The sequence below is a fragment of the Thalassophryne amazonica genome, chromosome 16, assembly GCF_902500255.1.
Source record: "Thalassophryne amazonica chromosome 16, fThaAma1.1, whole genome shotgun sequence".
Lineage (NCBI taxonomy): Eukaryota > Metazoa > Chordata > Actinopteri > Batrachoidiformes > Batrachoididae > Thalassophryne > Thalassophryne amazonica.
Window position 1 is genome coordinate 179050 of NC_047118.1, and position 15630 is coordinate 194679.

The 15630-nt window shown below is 41.3% G+C and overlaps 1 protein-coding gene across 1 annotated transcript in view; it reads right to left on the minus strand.

The window, feature by feature from the left end:
* Window positions 1-5642: 5642 nt before the first annotated feature.
* The window catches only part of LOC117528226 (amine sulfotransferase-like), a 52334-nt gene continuing 42346 nt past the window's right edge, over window positions 5643-15630 (minus strand). Inside the window, exons 4-6 of the mRNA XM_034190824.1 lie at window positions 11447-11541; window positions 6175-6346; window positions 5643-6082 (exon numbers count right to left, since the gene is read on the minus strand). Of these exons, the coding sequence (XP_034046715.1) occupies window positions 5958-6082; window positions 6175-6346; window positions 11447-11541 (392 nt within the window). The 3' untranslated portion in view covers window positions 5643-5957. The remainder of the gene's footprint in view (window positions 6083-6174; window positions 6347-11446; window positions 11542-15630) is intronic.

Consider the following 15630-nt stretch of genomic DNA (forward strand, 5'->3'; position numbering starts at 1 on the left):
ATAATGATAATAATAATACTATATAATTATGTTGTGTGCCATGATACATACTGTCCTTCTGCTTATAATAATAAATGAGAGGTGCTGAGCTGGGGTTCTGCAGAGAGAGAAAGTCATTACACAGGTCCAGGTGGGGAAAAAACCTGACAAGAACACAGTTTTACACGTACCGTTTAATACAACGCGTGTACTCACCGCAAATAATGGTCTAACTGCAACATCTTTCAACCACAACCACATAATTCATTGATCCACATTGAGAGGAAACGGGTTAGGGTTAGGGTTCTGCGACATGTGCTGGACTTCTTTTTTTCCTATATGGTCACGGTCACCTAACATTAACTACGAGTTTATTGATGAGATTTTGGAACAGTATGATGATTTGCAAAATGCACACATGGGCACAGAAGGGATACCAGAGTATGAGAACCTTGGCTGGAGACATGATTTTAAATTCCTATTTGAGCTTTGTGCAGCATACAAGTTTTACAAAACGGAGGAAAAATGGTCTCACATCAAATGGCACAAGCTGCCATCACTTCACAGGGCCAGGTAGAACTCACAAGGAATTTTTGCACTTATTGCATTTTCCTTCTTCCAAAGTGGCGAGAACAGCTGGGTCGCGGGCCTGGTTTTATAACCAACACTATTCAGAGATGGATTATGAAGTCCTGCTGTCATCAATATCCAAACTTAAGTGTCCCAAAGCTGTGAAATGCTTCTCTACTCACTGGAAAAAGGAATCATCTACTTGCAAAACAGACAAATATCTTAACAGCAAATTTATTAACACTAATACACAAATCTGAAACACTATTAAAAACACTACAAATGCTATATGTACTCATTTTCATGTATTCCTCATGTGTATTGTATGTAAAACTGACATGTTATAAAAAGAGTGTTTGAGCCGCAAGGTGTTTTAATGTGAAATATGAAACTGTCTTAGGTGCGGGAGGTTTTTTCAAGATCTGGCAAAACCAAAGTAATTTTTGTGAGTTTTAGGTAAAAGTTCATCATTTATAACCCCAGGCTAATAAATTTGAGATTTGTCATAACCCTAACCCTAACCCTAACCTCTAACCCCTAACCCTAACCCTAACCCGCTTTTTCGTGTTTTTTTTTTTTGTTTTTGTTTTTTGGGTTTTTTTGGTGTTTCGGGGAGATTGATTTTGTTTAAAAGGATTGCACATTTGAGTGCTTTTTGTGTTTGTTTGTTTTTTTGAGTGAAAAAAACCAGAAGGTTATTGTACAACAAAATTGTTGTTTCCTTAGTTGTTTTAAATTTTATTTCTGTTTGTCTCACTAATTTTGGTGAGTTTGATGGTTTCTTTTAGTTAGTTTTATTTCAGGGGATTGAGATACCCAGAAGTGTACGGCAAATTTGCTGCTCTTTTAGTTGTTGCTATTTCTCTTTTTTTATTATTGTTATTACATACAGCAATTTTGCTAGTTGTTTCTTTGTTTTAAAGAAAAATTTGTTATAGGAATATGTCCAATTGGATTACAGTCCGCCGTGGCCATCATTATGGTGGCCATGGGGACCAATGGAACCGCCCACAGTGGCCTTTTCTGTAGGGGAGGGGGAGACAGGATGGGAGAATGGCCTCTGCAGCACCTGGCCCTATGATATATGGGGGTCGGGATTTTTTCCATTCCCCTAACCCTAATTGTGTCTTTGTAGCACAAATACTTTTTTCTGTCTGTCTACATGCTGCTCCAAGCAACAGTGGCCTTGATGGTCATCAGTCCTCAGCTTTACAAAATGAATAAGTCCAGTTAAAGAAATATTAACACCCTCAACCATCACCAAATTCATCCATTCTTTCTTATACTGTCAACCCAGTCAATTGTGGTCAACCCAGTCGGTCATCTGTGGTCTAGTGTAAAATTCAGTGCTGAATTTGACCAGTGGATAAAGAAAAGTACACAATAGAAGAGATATCATGTCTGTTCAAATAATCTGTTAATTAATCATTGGGGTGTGTGTTGTTTTCTTTAAAACTCCTTATTTCTAACTGAAGCAACTTGGAACACAAAACAGGCTTGTGATACAGGGTCAGGTCTGGGAGTATGTGCCAGTGCCCCACTTAGCCACGTTCACCACACAATGGTGCTGTCCTGGACCCTGATTGGTAAGGTCCCAGGAGGTCCATCTGCACCTCCAGATCATGGCCATCTGTCTGCCACTCCCAGATGATTTGGTGGCATCACCTCATCCTGCATGCTGGATCATTCAGATTCAGATGACTATTAAAGAAGGGAAATTCATTTATACAGTCAACCCATAATTACAGAATAAATATGATAAAGAGATAAGGAAATAAATAAACAACCAATAACATCCACAATCAAACATCATCACATCAACAACAAGAGCAATCCCAGATTTCTGAAATCCATCAATCCGGATCCGGATCACCTCCAAAATTCAGTGGAGTCTTCCATGGGCTAATATGTGGTGCAAATTTGGTGAGAATCCATGAAGTAAAATCTTGATCCAGAATGCAGATCCAGATCATCTCCTGAATTCAGTGAAGTCTTCCATGGGCTAATATGTGGTGCAAATTTGGTGAGAATCTGTGAAGTGAAATCTTAATCCAGAATCCAGATGCGGATCCGGATCACTTCCAAAATTAAGTGGCGTCTTCCATGGGCTAATATCTATCTGTGGTAAAAATTTAATCAAAATCTGTGCAGTAGTTTTGATGTAATCCTGCTAACAGACAAATAGACAAATAAATAAATGCCATTGATTTTATTACATCGTTGGATGAAACAATCACATCCAGTGACGGAACAGCAGAGCAAGATGCAAAATCATCCCAATTCATCTCTGCCCTTCTGCATTTAGCAACCTTACAGCCAAAGGAATAAAGAATTTGCATAACAGTTTGTTTTTCAAATGGGCACATAATACCGCCGACCTGATGCCCTGGATACGAATTCACTGCCAAGTACACGATCAGGCTTTCTGGACCACTTGTATTTTCCAGAGAGAGCCAGAGGTCCGTACGTTGGACACCAGTAATTTTGGCGCACACCCTGATGATGTCATTCAGACACTTCTTGCTTTTCACAGATAGACCGTAAAAGCAGCATATTCAAGAAAATGTTAAAAAACTCTTAGCAAGTGTTTGATAAAAGCTTCATAAGATATTTCTACTGACACCAAAGCAACTGAGTTTCCTCCACAAGTGGACTCTTTGTTTTGCTCGTTTCACAGTGCTGTCTGTGTTGTCACTGAGTTTGAGTTGGATCATGCTCGTGGGGGGGAGCACATGGCTGTTGTGGAGTATCAATAGTAAGATACTTTCCAGGAGTCAGTGTAGAACCGGTATCTTCTCATTCTGAGCCTGTTCACATGATGTCACAAAGTGGCTGATGCTGGCCGGTGTAGCAGATTCTCAAAAATCTCTAAGAAACACCTGAGAAGTCTCGCTCCATTCACACTCTGAGGATTCGCCCGTCATTTGCCAACAGAGAATGAAAAGTTGATTTATGTCGACCAGCATCCAGGTCGCCAAAGTACAGAGGAGCTGAGTTGAAGTCAGTTGGTAACGCTGATGTTGGTTGTGTCCAGCAGAACAGCTCGACTAGTAGAGGTGATGTAGTGGTAGAGAAGCTCAACCATTGCCGACCGTTTAGTATGTGGAGATTTTCTGACCCACTGTGGTTATTTGCCTTGGGGCAACTGTTTGTTGTGATTTGGCGCTATACAAGAAAAAAGTTGATTGATTGATTGATTGATTTTTTTATTTTATTTTTTCAGTCTTCGGTACTATACTCAACAAAAATATAAATGCAACACTTTTGGTTTTGCTCCCATTTTGTATGAGATGAACTCAAAGATCTAAAACCTTTTCCACATACACAATATCACCATTTCCCTCAAATATTGTTCACAAACCAGTCGAAATCTGTGATAGTGAGCACTTCTCCTTTGCTGAGATAATCCATCCCACCTCACAGGTGTGCCATATCAAGATGCTGATTAGACACCATGATTAGTGCACAGGTGTGCCTTAGACTGCCCACAATAAAAGGCCACTCTGAAAGGTGCAGTTTTGTTTTATTGGGGGGGGGGGGGGGATACCAGTCAGTATCTGGTGTGACCACCATTTGCCTCATGCAGTGCAACACATCTCCTTCGCATCATCCGTGAAGAGAACACCTCTCCAACGTGCCAAACGGCAGCGAATGTGAGCATCTGCCCACTCAAGTCGGTTACGACGACGAACTGGAGTCAGGTCGAGAACCCGATGAGGACGACGAGCATGCAAATGAGCTTCCCTGAGATGGTTTCTGACAGTTTGTGCAGAAATTCTTTGGTTATGCAAACCGATTGTTCCAGCAGCTGTCCGGGTGGCTGGTCTCAGACGATCTTGGAGGTGAACATGCTGGATGTGGAGGTCCTGGGCTGGTGTGGTTACACGTGGTCTGCGGTTGTGAGGCTGGTTGGATGTACTGCCAAATTCTCTGAAACGCCTTTGGAGACGGCTTATGGTAGAGAAATGAACATTCAATACACGAGCAACAGCTCTGGTTGACATTCCTGCTGTCAGCATGCCAATTGCATGCTCCCTCAAATCTTGTGACATCTGTGGCATTGTGCTGTGTGATAAAACTGCACCTTTCAGAGTGGCCTTTTATTGTGGGCAGTCTAAGGCACACCTGTGCACTAATCATGGAGTCTAATCAGCATCTTGATATGGCACACCTGTGAGGTGGGATGGATTACCTCAGCAAAGGAGAAGTGCTCACTATCACAGATTCAGACTGGTTTGTGAACAATATTTGAGAGAAATGGTGATATTGTATATGTGGAAAAAGTTTTAGATCTTTGAGTTCATCTCATACAAAATGGGAGCAAAACCAAAAGTGTTGCATTTATATTTTTGTTGAGTGTAGTTTATATTTACGAGGTTATTGTTTTTTACTCTGTTAAGAGAATGCAGTAGGTGTTTGAAGATTTCAAAGCACACAAGTAAAGTCGAACAGTTTGTTGTTTGTTTGCTTGTTTTGTAACAAGCACATAGTCAAACTCCCAGTACTTTATCCTTGTTTTATTTTTATTTCATACCATGTGAAATCCAATTGTTCTGTCCAGAATAAAGACCCCAGAAAGACGGCACAGTTTTGCCAGATTGTATTTGTGACACCTAAACAGACTACAGTCAAGGCAAAGTCCACTAAAACTGTCTACCTGCCAAAAGAATCTGAATCAAATTTATTACCAAGTAATTTGTTGTGGGCTGCCTGCTGCTGCTGCTGCTTTTCTCCTCTACTCTGCACAGATGGCGTGCCGCAAGCTGATCGACACACCTGTTCCATATCTCATCAACATCTGTATATAAAGCTGGACTCTGCACTACATCCTCGCCAGAGACCTTGTGAACCTTCCCAGACGGCGTCAACAGCCTGCGGGCGGCCACCTGGCTTCTAATCCATCCACCGGGATCGACCGAACTGCGGATCCGCTGGTTCCACCGCTGAGCGGCCGGTCCCCACGCGGCTAGACAGTTTGCACATTGATACTCTGTAATTCATCTGTCAAACAGCTCCAGAGTAATAAATCCGTGATTAATATCTTCTCTCTGCTCCCTGCTTCTGGGTTCGTCTCCCACTCACGCACGAACCGTAACATAATTTCTCACATACAAACAATTTGATCTGGTGTCATCTGATCATTAGTCTAATAGACACATTTTTACAAAACGGTAGTGGAGTTGCTCAGTGGAACACAGTGTATGGAGCCAAAATGAACAGGCTCCATACAAATATGATGTCCTGGCACTCGTTAGCCAGCATTTTAATGGATGTTTTTCATTACAAATTAATAATTTACAACTTGGGAGTAGTAGTAACAGATAATGGTGAAAATTTTTATTTCTCTAAGGTTATGTTCAGTTTCAGGTTTCTAACTCAAAAAAAAATAAATGAATAAATATCATTTATTAAGGTTGTTCTGTCGAGTCCCAGATGAAGGTCAAGCCCAGGTCACCGAGTCGCTCCTGAAGAATTTGATTAAATCTTTCACTCTGGGCCACAGTGAAGGTGTTTTTCCAGTCACCAATCTTACCTGTAGCAGTAAAATAAATAATTAGCAAGTACATAAATCAATACTGAATTGAATTGATGAATATATCTGTGTATAGAACATGGCAACATCACCTTTGCGCATAAAGTTTCCCCTCACTGTGATCTTGGGGACACACTCATAGTTGGCTTTTGGGTTTTTCTTCATATTTTCAAACAGTGATTTTTCAACAACTTGATCAATAGCCGCCTCACTGAGGTTTTTCCCCAAGAAAGTGCACATTTTATTCACCGTTGCCTTCAAATTCTAAAAAAAATATTAAAAATAAAAGAAGGCAAAAGAAAATTTAAATGCCTCTCAAAAATTTTTTAGAAGGGTGTTGAAATGAACATTGTTTTTGACATTTATCGACCGCCCTGCTACCATGTTGACCAAATGCAGTGTTTTGTCATTACCCATAATGCAATGCATAGAGTGGCATATCACAGTGGGGTTCCAACACCAGATTCCTTGGACCGGAGACCAAGGTTTTACCAGGTTAGCCAAAGGGGAATTCCCCAGTGTGTTGCCATATGGCCTTGCCTTATGAATTCCTCTTGCTTGCCTCTACTGGTGGTTGGCTCTCACTGCGGTATTGTATCACTTCCTGTTCCGGAGCACAGCGGTGTTTTTCTGTATCTGTTAGCTGTTTAATCTGCGCAGTTAGATTGATCTAGTTATCTAGATTACGATTTGTTTCCCAGTGTAATCTTTACGTGCCTTAACTAAAGCACTCATTCTGCTGAATCACCTCTAAATTATTTACACATTATTCACTTTGCGTGTTTTTAGGAATCCGCTAGCTTAGCGTAGCTACTAGCTCTTAGCCGATTTAGCATGGCGGCTTCTCCTGTCTCTCCCGCACTTTTCTGCTCTGGGTGTGAAATGTTTAGTTATTCCTCGGCCTCCTTTAGCAGTAATGGTACTTGTAATAAGTGTAGCTTATTCGTAGCTTTGGAGGCCAGGCTGGGCGAATTGGAGACTCGGCTCCGCACCGTGGAAAATTCTACAGCTAGCCAGGCCCCTGTAGTCGGTGCGGACCAAGGTAGCTTAGCCGCCGTTAGTTCCCCTCTGGCAGATCCCGAGCAGCCGGGAAAGCAGGCTGACTGGGTGACTGTGAGGAGGAAGCGTAGCCCTAAACAGAAGCCCCGTGTACACCGCCAACCCGTTCACATTTCTAACCGTTTTTCCCCACTCGACGACACACCCGCCGAGGATCAAACTCTGGTTATTGGCGACTCTGTTTTGAGAAATGTGAAGTTAGCGACACCAGCAACCATAGTCAATTGTCTTCCGGGGGCCAGAGCAGGCGACATTGAAGGAAATTTGAAACTGCTGGTTAAGGCTAAGCGTAAATTTGGTAAGATTGTAATTCACGTCGGCAGTAATGACACCCGGTTACGCCAATCGGAGGTCACTAAAATTAACATTAAATCGGTGTGTAACTTTGCAAAAACAATGTCGGACTCTGTAGTTTTCTCTGGGCCCCTCCCCAATCAGACCGGGAGTGACATGTTTAGCCGCATGTTCTCCTTGAATTGCTGGCTGTCTGAGTGGTGTCCAAAAAATGAGGTGGGCTTCATAGATAATTGGCAAAGCTTCTGGGGAAAACCTGGTCTTGTTAGGAGAGACGGCATCCATCCCACTTTGGATGGAGCAGCTCTCATTTCTAGAAATCTGGCTAATTTTCTTAAATCCTCCAAACCGTGACTATCCAGGGTTGGGACCAGGAAGCAGAGTTGTAGTCTTACACACCTCTCTGCAGCTTCTCTCCCCCTGCCATCCCCTCATTACCCCATCCCCGTAGAGACGGTGCCTGCTCCCAGACTACCAATAACCAGCAAAAATCTATTTAAGCATAAAAATTCAAAAAGAAAAAATAATATAGCACCTTCTACTGCACCACAGACTAAAACAGTTAAATGTGGTCTATTAAACATTAGGTCTCTCTCTTCTAAGTCCCTGTTGGTAAATGATATAATAATTGATCAACATATTGATTTATTCTGCCTAACAGAAACCTGGTTACAGCAGGATGAATATGTTAGTTTAAATGAGTCAACACCCCCGAGTCACACTAACTGTCAGAATGCTCGTAGCACGGGCCGGGGCGGTGGATTAGCAGCAATCTTCCATTCCAGCTTATTAATTAATCAAAAACCCAGACAGAGCTTTAATTCATTTGAAAGCTTGTCTCTTAGTCTTGTCCATCCAAATTGGAAGTCCCAAAAACCAGTTTTATTTGTTATTATCTATCGTCCACCTGGTCGTTACTGTGAGTTTCTCTGTGAATTTTCAGACCTTTTGTCTGACTTAGTGCTTAGCTCAGATAAGATAATTATAGTGGGCGATTTTAACATCCACACAGATGCTGAGAATGACAGCCTCAACACTGCATTTAATCTATTATTAGACTCTATTGGCTTTGCTCAAAAAGTAAATGAGTCCACCCACCACTTTAATCATATCTTAGATCTTGTTCTGACTTATGGTATGGAAATAGAAGACTTAACAGTATTCCCTGAAAACTCCCTTCTGTCTGATCATTTTTTAATAACATTTACATTTACTCTGATGGACTACCCAGCAGTAGGGAATAAGTTTCATTACACTAGAAGTCTTTCAGAAAGCGCTGTAACTAGGTTTAAGGATATGATTCCTTCTTTATGTTCTCTAATGCCATATAACAACACAGTGCAGAGTAGCTACCTAAACTCTGTAAGGGAGATAGAGTATCTCGTCAATAGTTTTACATCCTCATTGAAGACAACTTTGGATGCTGTAGCTCCTCTGAAAAAGAGAGCTTTAAATCAGAAGTGTCTGACTCCATGGTATAACTCTCAAACTCGTAGCTTAAAGCAGATAACCCGTAAGTTGGAGAGGAAATGGCGTCTCACTAATTTAGAAGATCTTCACTTAGCCTGGAAAAAGAGTCTGTTGCTCTATAAAAAAGCCCTCCGTAAAGCTAGGACATCTTTCTACTCATCACTAATTGAAGAAAATAAGAACAACCCCAGGTTTCTTTTCAGCACTGTAGCCAGGCTGACAAAGAGTCAGAGCTCTATTGAGCTGAGTATTCCATTATCTTTAACTAGTAATGAGTTCATGACTTTCTTTGCTAACAAAATTTTAACTATTAGAGAAAAAATTACTCATAACCATCCCAAAGACGTATCGTTATCTTTGGCTGCTTTCAGTGATGCCGGTATTTGGTTAGACTCTTTCTCTCCGATTGTTCTGTCTGAGTTATTTTCATTAGTTACTTCATCCAAACCATCAACATGTTTATTAGACCCCATTCCTACCAGGCTGCTCAAGGAAGCCCTACCATTATTTAATGCTTCGATCTTAAATATGATCAATCTATCTTTGTTAGTTGGCTATGTACCACAGGCTTTTAAGGTGGCAGTAATTAAACCATTACTTAAAAAGCCATCACTTGACCCAGCTATCTTAGCTAATTATAGGCCAATCTCCAACCTTCCTTTTCTCTCAAAAATTCTTGAAAGGGTAGTTGTAAAACAGCTAACTGATCATCTGCAGAGGAATGGTCTATTTGAAGAGTTTCAGTCAGGTTTTAGAATTCATCATAGTACAGAAACAGCATTAGTGAAGGTTACAAATGATCTTCTTATGGCCTCGGACAGTGGACTCATCTCTGTGCTTGTTCTGTTAGACCTCAGTGCTGCTTTTGATACTGTTGACCATAAAATTTTATTACAGAGATTAGAGCATGCCATAGGTATTAAAGGCACTGCGCTGCGGTGGTTTGAATCATATTTGTCTAATAGATTACAATTTGTTCATGTAAATGGGGAATCTTCTTCACAGACTAAAGTTAATTATGGAGTTCCACAAGGTTCTGTGCTAGGACCAATTTTATTCACTTTATATATGCTTCCCTTAGGCAGTATTATTAGACGGTATTGCTTAAATTTTCATTGTTACGCAGATGATACCCAGCTTTATCTATCCATGAAGCCAGAGGACACACACCAATTAGCTAAACTGCAGGATTGTCTTACAGACATAAAGACATGGTTGACCTCTAATTTCCTGCTTTTAAACTCAGATAAAACTGAAGTTATTGTTCTTGGCCCCACAAATCTTAGAAACATGGTGTCTAACCAGATCCTTACTCTGGATGGCATTACCCTGACCTCTAGTAATACTGTGAGAAATCTTGGAGTCATTTTTGATCAGGATATGTCATTCAAAGCGCATATTAAACAAATATGTAGGACTGCTTTTTTGCATTTACGCAATATCTCTAAAATCAGAAAGGTCTTGTCTCAGAGTGATGCTGAAAAACTAATTCATGCATTTATTTCCTCTAGGCTGGACTATTGTAATTCATTATTATCAGGTTGTCCTAAAAGTTCCCTAAAAAGCCTTCAGTTAATTCAAAATGCTGCAGCTAGAGTGCTGACGGGGACTAGAAGGAGAGAGCATATCTCACCCATATTGGCCTCTCTTCATTGGCTTCCTGTTAATTCTAGAATAGAATTTAAAATTCTTCTTCTTACTTATAAGGTTTTGAATAATCAGGTCCCATCTTATCTTAGGGACCTCGTAGTACCATATCACCCCAATAGAGCGCTTCGCTCTCAGACTGCAGGCTTACTTGTAGTTCCTAGGGTTTGTAAGAGTAGAATGGGAGGCAGAGCCTTCAGCTTTCAGGCTCCTCTCCTGTGGAACCAGCTCCCAATTCAGATCAGGGAGACAGACACCCTCTCTACTTTTAAGATTAGGCTTAAAACTTTCCTTTTTGCTAAAGCTTATAGTTAGGGCTGGATCAGGTGACCCTGAACCATCCCTTAGTTATGCTGCTATAGACGTAGACTGCTGGGGGGTTCCCATGATGCACTGTTTCTTTCTCTTTTTGCTCTGTATGCACCACTCTGCATTTAATCATTAGTGATCGATCTCTGCTCCCCTCCACAGCATGTCTTTTTCCTGGTTCTCTCCCTCAGCCCCAACCAGTCCCAGCAGAAGACTGCCCCTCCCTGAGCCTGGTTCTGCTGGAGGTTTCTTCCTGTTAAAAGGGAGTTTTTCCTTCCCACTGTAGCCAAGTGCTTGCTCACAGGGGGTCGTTTTGACCGTTGGGGTTTTACATCATTATTGTATGGCCTTGCCTTACAATATAAAGCGCCTTGGGGCAACTGTTTGTTGTGATTTGGCGCTATATAAAAAAAAAATTGATTGAATTGATTGATTATGGGTAATGACAAAAGACTGAATAGTACTGTAGCAGACCAGAGGGAACATTCTGGTCTCTTGGTACAAATGATTCATTTGTTTGATGCAATGTACAATGTCAATACAAATCATTCTATATCATTCAGCAGTCAAAGAAAACAGTTTTACCAAGTTCATGTCCTCGTAGGTCAGGAATAGGATGTTGTACTCTTGTCTTTCAGCGTGCCACTCTCTGATGTGGTCAAACCAGGATCCTCCCATAACTGTACCAGGGTAAAATGGATGTTGTGAACGATCATCATGTCAACCAAAGTTATACCCAAATTTAGATCTTAAGAATAGAGTTTAGCAGACATCAACTGGGACGATGCACATGTCTTGTGTTGTCCAAGGACAATCAAACCCCAGTCTACATATTAGTAGTCCAACTCCTATCCCTAAAGCCACCTGTGTTAAATCAGGTACTTGTGGTGGTACACTCAGCTTGATATACAAGGAGTTCAATATTTTTTTGTCTGACAAATACAAAAAAAGGACGTAGGTGTGTTTTACGGGATATAACAGATCATAATTTATCCATGACCCATACTGTGAAGAACCAGTTTGTCCTGTTTCAAAATTTGTATTTACGCAGGGAGAAGCAGAATGGAATTTCATTTACTTTGCCAAATAAACAGCAGGATAAAGCAATTCTAAAAGTTGGTAATGATGGTGGAGCAGTGAGACAATGAAGATGCACTTGTAGAATAAACATTTTGGCTTAATTCAAGAGGTTGAACAAAAATATCACATTATGCATTTACCAGTAAAAGCCATTTTTCTCCAAATTAAGAGCCAGCAAGTAACTGGACAATATAAGTAAATACTGGCATTTGTTAGAGATAAATTCTGTATTTTCCAGAAGAAATACACACAGATCTGAAAGACTCAATGATTGTCACTGTCTACAAGCAGAAAGGAGACAAGCTTGACTGTGGAAACCATTGTGGAATCTCCTTACTCTCGACCACAGGAAAGGTTCTTGCACCAATTGTCAACAACTGTCTGAAAGCACCAGCAGAAAACATTCTTCCTGAAACCCAGAGGAGCTTCCAACCATCAAGAGGGACAACAGACATGATCATCACTGTCCACCAATTGCAAGAAAAGTGTCAAGAGCAGCACCAACTGCTTTGCCTCACCTTTGTTGACAAAGGCATTCAACAGTCTCTCACACCCACTTCTGTGGAAGGCCCTGAGCAAAACTGCCTATCCGGAGAAATTCATCAAGATCCTACGTCTTCTCTATGATGATATGTTCACCACAGTTCTGTTAAATGGAACAAAAACTGAAGTTGTCAATGTTCAGTCAAGAGTAAAATAGAGCTGCATCATCGCTCCAACACTCTTCATTATCAAGGACAAGGTGCCACCATTAAATGACATCCTGTACTGAGAGCCAAGAAGAAAATCACCATCACTTCTCTCCTGGACTTCCAGTATTCCAACAACAGTAGCATGCCATCCTTCATGGAAGAAAATCCTTGAAACCTTTTATGAAGCCTACACGAAGCGTGATCTTTACATCAACCTGAAGGAGACACAGATCCTGTATCAGCCTCCACCCAAAATGGTCAGTCCAAGGCTTCCTGCTGTGAAACACCATGGACATGTTTTGGAAAAAGTGACCCACATTCCAAACCTGGGAAACCAAGTGCCATCAAATGCCGACATTGACAAAGAGATCCAACACCAACTCGTGTGTATGAACTGCCTTTGCATCAGTGTTTTTAACAACAGAGACCTCTGGCACGAGACAAAAATCCCCATCATGCCAAACCTGCTGTATGGAACTGAGACCTGGACCTGACTATAATCTGACAATGAAGACCGTCAAGTGATTCCACCAATGCTGCCTGAGGAGTATCCTCCACATCGAGTGAAAAGACGACTGTATTAACATCAGTCTCTTGGCTGAAGCCACACAACATCATCAAGAACCAGCTTAGGTGGACTTGACAAGCAAATCTTCTACTCCTAGTGCAGCAAATGGTCCAGAGAAGGGCACAAGAAATGCTACACAGACTTCCTGAAACACAACCTCAAGAGCTGCTCCATCACCTGGAAGACCTGAGAAGAACAAGAGAGTGACTGAGACAGCTGGGGAGCAATGATCCACATGGGAGTGGTCGTCTTTGAAAAGAGGCAAAGGAGGAAGGAAAGAGGGCAAGATCACCATAAGCAGAAGCTACTCACAGCAACCATGTGCAGCGTCTGTCAGAAATGGTGCTCATCAAGACTGGGCCTGTTCAGTTATCTCTGGGTCCACCATCCTGTCTGGGAATCGAACAAGAGACCATCCTCCTCACCACCAAGGGATTGTCACAATGACAATCCACTACACTGTCCAATGCTTGCCTGAGCTGGGCATTGGTTAGGGCTGTGGAAACCAGTGCCTTAGAGGCCTTTGTTGGCAATGGATGCCCTAAATGCAGCATTTTATAAGCTGAACAAGTAATCAGAGTGTCTTGGATCAAAACTAAGACCAGGCTGTCAGTGACTTCCTGGACTTGACTGTCAGACGTGTACCTGTGTGGACCTGATTCCAGCATCAATAATCTGCACTGAACAAAAATATCAATGCAGCTTCAACTGTATTATGAGATTTTGATATCACAACAGCAAAACGATGAATGGACTGTATTTACCCTTATTTCCATGATTAATGACCCGGGCGTTTATTTTTTTCAAACTGCCTAAACAAGGCAGGCGAGTATTAACTAACTGCTGCTTGCTGCCTGCTCTGTAATTTATAAGTTTCACTCAGGTCCCTGGGTGTCGCGAACCAACGACAACCATTTTACATCAGTCATGTAGCGTCTAGGTCGACGTTCTCAATATCTGATAATGGGATGGTAAGAAATCAATACAGTGCTAAATCAAAACCATACCAGTGTGCCACCTACCATCATTCCTCTGCAGCTGACACTATGGCATGCCGTTTCATCTTAGGATTTTAAGGTACCACTTTGCAGCGGACTTAGAAAAAAGAGTGACTCAATCAAATATAACCCTTTTTAATATACATATAACACAATTTTTTTTCATCACACCAGAACCTAAAAATTGTACATAAAGACTAATTTAAAGAAGCGACGCCTACAACTGCTCACATGGACATTCTGCCAGGTAGAGACATCTGGTTGCTAAGAGAATGACCGAGCTTTTAAACAAGACCAGCGCTTATTTTTTCTGACGGTTTTGACCCAGCAATTAAATGAGGCAGGCCATATTTAATATCAGGCGTTTAATTAAGGAAATACGGTATACAGCGCTTTCCTATCTGCATCAGAAGCTCAAAACATTTTACAGTTATGCCTCACATTCACACTCACACACCGATGTCAGGGTGCTGCCATGTAAGATGCCCACTACACACCGGGAGCAACTGGGGGATTGAGGAGCGAGGATCCTGTGGTTTGAAGTCCAATGCTTCACCAGTAGACCATGGGTATTCAGCTCCTTCCAGATTGGAAAGAGAGGGTGCAGGTTTTCTTTGTGACCGCCCACTCCACCAGGTGGTTTCACTGATTAACTGATCCCATCTGCTCAAAGTGATGTTAATGCTAATGTTAATGTCAATGCTGCATTACAGTTGCAAATTTGCGACCGTAATCCAGCATTAACGTCCGCAAATCATCAGATACAAACAGGTTATTCCCATTCTGATCCAATTCCAACGTTTGCACAGATCCGTGTCCACCACTGAAGGCTACATCTTAATCCGCATAATAAAGTAGTTTGATAAAACTGTTATGCAGACAAAGGGTGTGGTTGACTCGTCAAAGCTTACCGTGGCAACAGCATCTTCATGCTATCCTGGAAAATCTGTGAGCAGAATCCACATCAATCCTTTCATATAGAGTTTAAATTAATCCATTTCGGCATCGTTGTCACTAATACCCGGTCAAGGGCAAAGTAACACATCAAATCTGAAACTGTTTTAATATTTTGCCGCTGTCCACGCGATATTTTATGGTCTGAAATCTCACACGACTAACCAGTCAGACTTGCGGAAAAAATGTAATTGGATTAGAATGATAGTTCTTGATGCTGTTTCATCTGAGGGATCTGAGATCACTTGTGCAAAGCTTTGACTTGTGCGATTGTCCTTTACTCCCTGAAATTCCTCCAGATTCCTTGAATCATTTGATGATTTTCTGAGCAGTAAATGGAGAAATATGTGAATCATATCCAATCATTCTTTGAGGAACATGGTTTTTAAACTTTTAATAATTTTCTCATTCATTTGTTGATAAACTACAGGTGTTCTGACAATTTTTTGTTCCTCCAAGACTTTGTGTGATGTTGCT